Source organism: Triticum aestivum, chromosome 7D, assembly GCF_018294505.1.
Source record: "Triticum aestivum cultivar Chinese Spring chromosome 7D, IWGSC CS RefSeq v2.1, whole genome shotgun sequence".
In the NCBI taxonomy this organism is placed as follows: Eukaryota; Viridiplantae; Streptophyta; class Magnoliopsida; order Poales; family Poaceae; genus Triticum; species Triticum aestivum.
In genome coordinates, this window is record NC_057814.1 from 142812544 (window position 1) to 142820366 (window position 7823).

General features: G+C 45.4%; 1 protein-coding gene across 2 annotated transcripts; it reads right to left on the reverse strand.

The window, feature by feature from the left end:
- Positions 1 to 799: 799 nt before the first annotated feature.
- LOC123163959 (uncharacterized) lies at positions 800 to 5954 on the reverse strand. Of its 2 annotated transcripts, XM_044581361.1 has the most exons (5): positions 5848 to 5954; positions 4742 to 5711; positions 2258 to 2374; positions 1676 to 2136; positions 800 to 1516 (listed from the first exon to the last, which is right to left on the reverse strand). In XM_044581361.1, the coding sequence occupies exons 2-5, from the start codon at positions 5621 to 5623 to the stop codon at positions 973 to 975; spliced, it is 2004 nt and encodes a 667-aa protein (XP_044437296.1). In that variant the 5' UTR covers positions 5624 to 5711; positions 5848 to 5954; the 3' UTR covers positions 800 to 972. The 2 variants fall into 2 exon arrangements, with proteins under 2 accessions (XP_044437296.1, XP_044437297.1); XM_044581362.1 differs by lacking the exon at positions 5848 to 5954 and having other exon boundaries at positions 4742 to 5817.
- Between the last annotated feature and the right edge of the window lie 1869 nt (positions 5955 to 7823).

A 7823-nucleotide genomic window follows, 5' to 3' on the forward strand; every position in this document is an offset into this window, starting at 1 on the left:
TCTTCAATCCCACGCTGCAATGCAATCCAGCCACCCTGCATATGCAAGCTCACTCCCGCCACCGGCCACAGACACCATACCACCACGAGGCTCATCGACGACCTCACCCATCGCGCCGCCACTCTGCCTCCCGTGAGGCCCAGAGCATCCAGCGTCATCCCCCGCCGCAGACCAGATCTACAAGCCACGCCCATCAATGCGACGTCGTCGGGTCACTGTCCTCCAACCGACGCTCCACGCCCCCGCCGTGGAGCTGCGGATGTCACAGCCGGAACAGCCGCATCCCAACCATCTTGCCACAATGCCAGCCAAAAGCTGCCAGCCACACCCGCACCTCCCCCAACTCCCGGCAACCGCAGCCAGCTTTGCAACAGAACGCCTCCGAGCATCCCCCACGGCAGAGCTAGATTCGAGGCCACCACCTCAGCCAGGAAGAGGAAGCATGCTCAGATGTTGCAAGCAAAAGCATGCCCGGGGCGAAAACCCCTACTCCCTCCGTTTGGTTTGTAAGGAGAGCACACACATGTTTCGATCTTCAATTTGACTAGCAAATTGTGTGACACATTTCAACAAAGAAAATGTGTGTACGCCACGAAAAGTATATTTTTAGAACTTCATTCAGCGAAGAATCCGACGATATACTTTTAGTGGCATATAACACACGTTTTGCTAGCCAATTTGACGACCTAGAAACACCAATGTTCGCCTTACAAACCCAGATAGAGGTCACCAAGTCACCAACCACCGGCACAGGAAAAGTATAAAACATAATAACATCAACACAGCAACATGGACAGCATGGTCTGAACCTGAATGCCATTCATCCGGTAAGCAGTTTAACAGGCATACAAGATGAGAGAAAAAACATCCCGACTTCTCACAGTTAAGCTATAGTTTTAACCAAAAAGTAAACATCCGACAACGCGACTGGCAGTACAACCGACGGCACAGCATGTTAAATGCTGAGAAAATTCATCGATATGCTGGCGCTCCAGCGAAGGAATAGAGTGAGGAAACCGGGGCACCTGGTGCGTTGGCCCTTGCTGTAGGGACAGGTCTCTGACTGGCTTCAGCATAAGCAGGGTTGGAGGTCTGATAAGAATGTGGGAGATCCACTGCACGAGCATTTAGCTGGTCAGAACGGTAGAGCCCCCCATAAGAACCACGAGCATCTATCCCTCCTTGACGGTAGGGATCCTCCATACGAACATCGCGAGCAGCAACCTCTCCTGGACGGTAGAGATCCTCCATACGAGCACCACGAGAAGGAACCTCTGCAGAGCGGTAGAGATCCTGGTAGAGATCCGCCACACGATCACCACGAGAAGCAATCTCTACTGGGCGGTAGAGTTCCTCCACACGAGCACCACGGGCAGCAAGCTCTCCTGGGCGGTAAGGATCCTCCAGGCGAGCATCACGAACAGTGGTCCGGTAGAGGTCCGACATATGGTCAGCACGAGCAGACAACTCCCCAAGCTGTGCTGCGTAATCCCTTGGAGGTGTTCTGGCAGCAATGCTGAAATTCAAAGAATTTTATTAGTCAAGAACACGATAATAACTTCAGTAAAGACCAGAACACGATATATAACTTCAGTAAAGCCATGGTAGTATTGTAATAACCACAATGTGTTCAACTGTCAGTTTGAACTAGCAAAACATACGAATTTGAACTTACCGCTCATGCACTGGATCCACTCGAGAACGGTAGTAAGAATCATCAGATGAAGGAGCCAAATGGTGGTAATACGCTGGTGGGACATGCCGAGGCTCTGGTACAGAAGGCGCATAGTGAGGCCCTGTGGCAAGAGGAACATGGCGAGCCTCTGGGGCAAGAGGAATGTGTTGAGACTCAGGTGCAGGAGGTGCTTGTTGATAATATCTGTGATCATCCTGGACATTAACCAAAAATTGACCAGGTCGGGGCTCGGTAGGAAATGGAGCAAAGTGTGTTGCCCTGTATGAGTCCTCAGGAGGAACATGTACCACCTGCGGGCGCCTGTCTTCAACATGCAATGGATGTGGCCTATCTTCATGTTGATGCCTTCTTTCTTCATCGCGGTACCTTCCATCTAGATGACCCCTTGGAGCTGATTGATGTACAGTGATAGGCTTGAATAGAGCCATCAGCCTACGAACCTGCATAAATCACATAATATGATAAACAACAAGGTAAAAACGTCATTTATGTTGGAAACTCCCACAATAGTTCTGTTGAGTAACTAACTAATTCAACAAAAATTATCCCAAGGACACTCACTTGTGTAGAAGTGATCTCAGGGTCAAATTTGCGGCTTGCACTGTAGTTCTCTTTGATGGCATGCTTGAAAGTACTCTCAGGAAGAGGAAGGCAATCTTTATCAGTCGTAAATTTCACCTACATCAAAAACATCAAAGCAGTTTTGAGAACAATAAGAATACCCTTCTTCAGTACTAACTTCTCTGGCATAAAGGTCCAGTTTTAATCAAAAGGTTGTGCGGAATCCTTCACCCATAAAATAGTGCTTGGCCACTGTAAGCACATAAAATTGTGTGTCTGCTGTCCTCTATACCACTTACAGCTATATGCTACAGGGCTAACACATTGAGCTTGAACCCAGCTGTTGGTAAGACAACCAGTCCAAACTCCAATGTACAGGACATCAAAACTTCAGCCTATGATCTCCAGCCTTACTCAAGGCAACTCCAACCACCCAACAGAAGTGCAATCAAACAGATTGACCCTTGAGAGTAAATACAACTACAAGCAAAACTAGGTGTGCATACAAAATACAACTATGGTAGATAGCATCAATCATTTTAACTATGAAATTTCCAGAGACCACTAACATATCGCATGCCTCTTCATTTTCGCATTCATCAAGTGTCATCATGATAACATTGGCATAATAATTGGAATTGCAATGCACAATATAGATCACTTTTTTTCAGAGGAGTAAGAAGTGCCACCATCCTCCAAAGGACTACCAAGTAGTATAAATAAAACAAAATTCGCTAACTACCAAGAGAAGCATGCTTGCCCAATGAAAATCTTAAACAAAACAAGGTAAATGAAGGATTCATGCACAAGAGATGCTAGGTAGTTATGCTTTTGCCAAAAAAAAAAAAGAGAGGCAAATATCACTTGCTAGCCTTCATCCTTCCAAGGGCCAACTTAGAGGATAGCATATAACAAGTTGGGCTTCATAGATAAACTTGTATAGGGCGGCATAAGCTTGTTAGATACAATTTGTGAAGAAAGAGGCGATGTGTCAAGTAAAAAACCCTTTTACAACTGCTAACATTGTAAACTTTTTAGACGGACAATTGAATAAGCATTTTGAGTTTGGAGTGGTTAGATTGGGTCAATGTCAGGGTATACCCCTCATAAATGGTTTCTTCATACGAGGGGTTATTTAGATTTACATCAGTTGCATCTTTAAGTGTCTCTACATCTAACCCATCGATATTTCAAGTTCTACCACCCAAAAAAATGATACACGTGATCACGTCTAACTAGACCTTGTGCTGGGCTGACACATAAATTTACACTACTTGTACACTCAACTACTCCCAGATAGAGCCTTAATAATATCAACTAAATCTCATCAAGAACCATTTAACATGAGAAAACCAGTGGATAGGTTTAACCACATATCTCATATTTGGTACATAATTTGATAACTGCAAAAGTTGCTTTACCATGAAGAAACCATGCTTTAGCAACTTCATTGACAGGTTTTTTTCCTTCAAATTTAACGTTTCTTGTGTGTTGCAATAATTATGAAGTCTACTGCAGAAGAATAATCAAGCACCAAAAGGGAAGGAAACTCATTGGTGGTTAATATTGGAGACATGGAAGACTATTTAGTTCTCGGCAAGAACGCGAATACATAGAATAACTGGTACAGGCATTAAGTTGGCCATTTTTATATGCTATGTAGGAATGCATCTCAATTATAGTTGGAGAACAGAACGATGATTCGATGATGGCCAGCTAAATTCATGATCCGCCTAGCTACATCTTCCATAATAACATGGGTAGAAGATACAAAACTAAGGAACCCTATGCACATATATGGACACGTGCACATACTGTCCAACAGGATCACTAGTCTATTCTACTAATACATTTTAGGGCTTACAAACAATGGCATATAGTTCTCATCAAGAATGAGAAAACATAGATTAACTGGTCGAGGCATTTAAGTCAGCCATTTTTATATCTATAGGATGCATCGATATTATAATTAGAAGACGAAACTATTATTTGATGATGACCAGCTAAAATCATGATCCACCTAGCTACATCTTCCATAATAACTTGGGCAGAAGATATGAAACTAAGGAACCCTCTGCACATATATGGACACATGCACATACTATCCAACAAACAGAAGAAGTGTCACCAGTCTATTCTACTAACACATTGTTAGGGATGGCAAACAAGGGCATACATCCTCATTACTTATGTTTGTGAACGCTTACGAACAAATGCACAATTGAAGTTACAATGCAAGATTATCGCTAATTACTGTAATCCATGGCCCTGTTTGGACCTAAAATGGAGCTTATCTTTCTAGAAATAGTGTGACCCAGCAAGATTTCTACTCATGTGTCATGTCTAATATATACATTTGTGTTGCAAAACTATCGGAGCACCTGAGCCACACACATCCTTAGGAACAATGCATACACCCATAAAATGCAAGACAGCTCACTCCACTACCATATATGGATCTAGATAATGGAAAATCAAGATTACCTGAGCAGGAAACTTCCCGTTAAATACATTTCTGACAAGGTTTATCCCGCCCTTTGATGTCGCCTTGTACACTCCATATAGCAGCCTCAAGTCAAAATCATACAGGAATACCTTTGTCCCTGGTCGGACCTTCTCCACCATCTCCTTCTTCCCCATGGGCATGCCAAACACACGGTTCTGGAAGCACTCCGGCTTAGTCTGTGCATTGCACATGAAGATAAGCCCTCCTCCCCTGCTATCACCACCCCCTTCTTTCTTGGCCCCCTCCTCCTTCCCCGTCCCCTTCTTATTCCCCTGCTCCCCCTCCTCCTTCCTCATCCCCTTCTTATTCCCCTGCGCCTCCTCCTGCTTCCCCTTTCCCTTCCAAGCCATAAGCCTCTCCTTATGCCCCTTCTTCTGCTTCTTGCTACCACCACTACTACCGCTAGCACCCGCCCCATTGCTGGTGGCAGCTGCAGCATCAGCCGGCTTTGGCTTTAGCTTTGGCTTTGGCTTTGGAGTCGACGCTGATGCTTCTTCAGCGGTGTCTGGCTTTGGTGCCAGTACCTGGGCAGCAGATGATCCTTCAGCTACGGTGGCTGGCTTCAAAGATGCCGCAGGCGACGCACCAGAAGGCGTGGACGGTTTCTGCACAGGCGCAGGGGCAGGTTCGTCCCTGCCGGCAGCACCCGCGGAAGTCGACCCATCGGCCGCTGCCACAGCAGTGGCCGCAACCTTTGCGCCGGCGCCAATGGCTTTCCGTTTCTTAAACTTCGACGCCTTCGCCGAACCAGAGCCGGAGGCGCTCGCCGGGGACGGCCTGGCAGCACCGCCGGCGCCGGTGCCGGAGCCGGAGGCCGCCTTGGCCTTGGCCTTGGGGGTGCTATTGGGGGTCTTCACCATGGCCGCTCCACGGGGCGGGTCCGGGGGGCAAGCAACAACAAAATCACCACAAAAATGGCGCCGCGCCCATCAAAATCGACGAGACAATCTGGAAGGGCAGAACAACGAACGGGGGATTCAATCGCGGCACGTCCTAGGGGGAATCAGGAACGAATTCGTGTGGGGGAAATTCGGAGGAAACCCTAGGTTTGCTAGCCGAACGAGACGGGCCGCGGGCGGCGTACCTGGGATTCGCGAAGACGGCGAGGGGCGAGTGTGGAACTGAAACTGAAAGGGCGAGCGAGCCAGCGGATGGGACGGGGCGAGGAATAAATAGAAGGGGGATGCTTATCACGCTGCTGATGTCGTATATTTCGTATATCGCGCTTGGACGGCCCGGATTGAGCGAGGGCCGATGAATAAATTGGGGGTGTTTAATTCGCTAAGATGTGTATCTTTGTAATCTATTTATTGTAGTTTTCTTACAAATAATTTATTTATTGTAGTTATTTATAGCCATCTATAGGATTTTCTTTCCCGCAAACTTTTTACAAAACTTTTTGAAGAATACTCCCCGGCTTGGACTTTAGAATGCAGCGAGTACAAACCATGTGTGTTGTCATCCAATAACTTCCGATGTCAATGTATCCCTGGAAAAAAGACCATCTTCCTTCATTGTGTTATCTCGGGTTCATTGTATATAATGTGGCCATCATGTACAATAAGACTATCAAGTGTCACATTGCTAACGCTCTCTATTCACTTTGTAAAAACCTGCGAACGACGGAGGTTAGGGTTTTAAGGAAATAAAGGGTTCACACTTCCTTCCTTTGCCCCCAGACTTAGGTAGACTAATTGTTCCCTCTTCACTGTGCCATCTTTTCTTAGTATATTGTTTCATTCATGAACAGTAATCATTATACTATGAAGTGTGACATTGTTAACGTCATCTCTTTTTCTTTGGAGAAACCCGCCGGCGACAAAAATTAGGGGTTTGCGGAAATAATTAAAGAGTTCACACAACCCTCATTTGCCTCATGGACTTGGACGGTCGGTTGTTAATTGTGGTGGTCTGAAACTAGGTGGTTTTATGAGTAAGGATGAAAGAGTTGGACAATATAAGGGCACTTACTTACTTACTTATGAAGCCTTTTATCCCAAACAAGTTGGGGTAGGCTAGATATGAAACTCTTTCACGAGGACTTTCCAGGAGGTCACCCATCCTAGTACTACTCTCGCCCAAATGGTTTCATACCCAAAAGACTGGCTAGTTTTTACGTTGGCTCGCCAAGCCTATCACAATCCTTAGATATGAAACCCTTTCACGAGGACTTCCCAGGAGGTCACCCATCCTAGTACTACTATCGCTCAAATGGGTTTCATACCTATGCGACTAGCTAGTTTTTACGTTGGCTCACCAAACACATCACAACCCTCCTCCTTTACCCTGGCTTGGGACCGGCTATGCCTATATAAGGGCATGTCAACAAAATAAAATGGCAGTGAGATATGATAAGATTTTTTTTCTTGGATGTGCCAGATTGAGCAAGAGGAAAAATATATGTTTTTTCTCATATGTGTATCTATCTATTAGGTTTTCGTATTTATTTACATCTATCTACAAGATTTTGTATCTCAAATATATTCACACACCAATTCTAAAAGCATGCCACTAGTATAATTCATCAAGTCAGAGCAATGCACGCACCCATTTTGGCTATTAGAGATTAGAGAAGAATAGTGTGTCTCGTCTTTTAGCAACTCAAGCTTTTGACACACCCAAGGTAGAGACCATCATTTTTCCCTTGAAGGTGCTTAATTGCAATTCACATTTCCTTTAACGCACATAATAATTAGGCCAAGAGTCCAGGATGTCGTCCTTAATGCTCGCTCTTCTTCTCTCGCGAAGGTAGAGATGTAGGGGAGCCTAGGGTAAGTATAGGGCTCACCCCAACTCCCCGCCTCAAGGTTTACAGAGGCGTTACTTATATTAGCGACCAGATGGTGACAAGTTGTATTGACAATGGATGTTCTTTATGACGTGCATAATAATTAGTCCGTCTATCAGGTCTACCTTAGCCATAATTAATGCCCTCCCTTCATCTATAACGAAGGGTGAAACAGAAGAGGTTAGGGTAAGCGGAGAGTTCACACCTCATTCATGCCTTGTAGGCTTATAGAGACATTACTCATATCAGTGGTCTGATATTTGCGGATATAT

Coding starts and splice junctions, on each gene's coding strand:
- LOC123163959 (XM_044581361.1), bottom strand. CDS start 5,623: ATGGTGAAGACCCCCAATAGCACCCCCAAGGCCAAGGCCAAGGCGGCC. Junction 2,137..2,257: donor CTGAGATCACTTCTACACAA/GTGAGTGTCCTT, acceptor TGATTTATGCAG/GTTCGTAGGCTGATGGCTCT. Junction 1,517..1,675: donor GTGGATCCAGTGCATGAGCG/GTAAGTTCAAAT, acceptor TTTGAATTTCAG/CATTGCTGCCAGAACACCTC.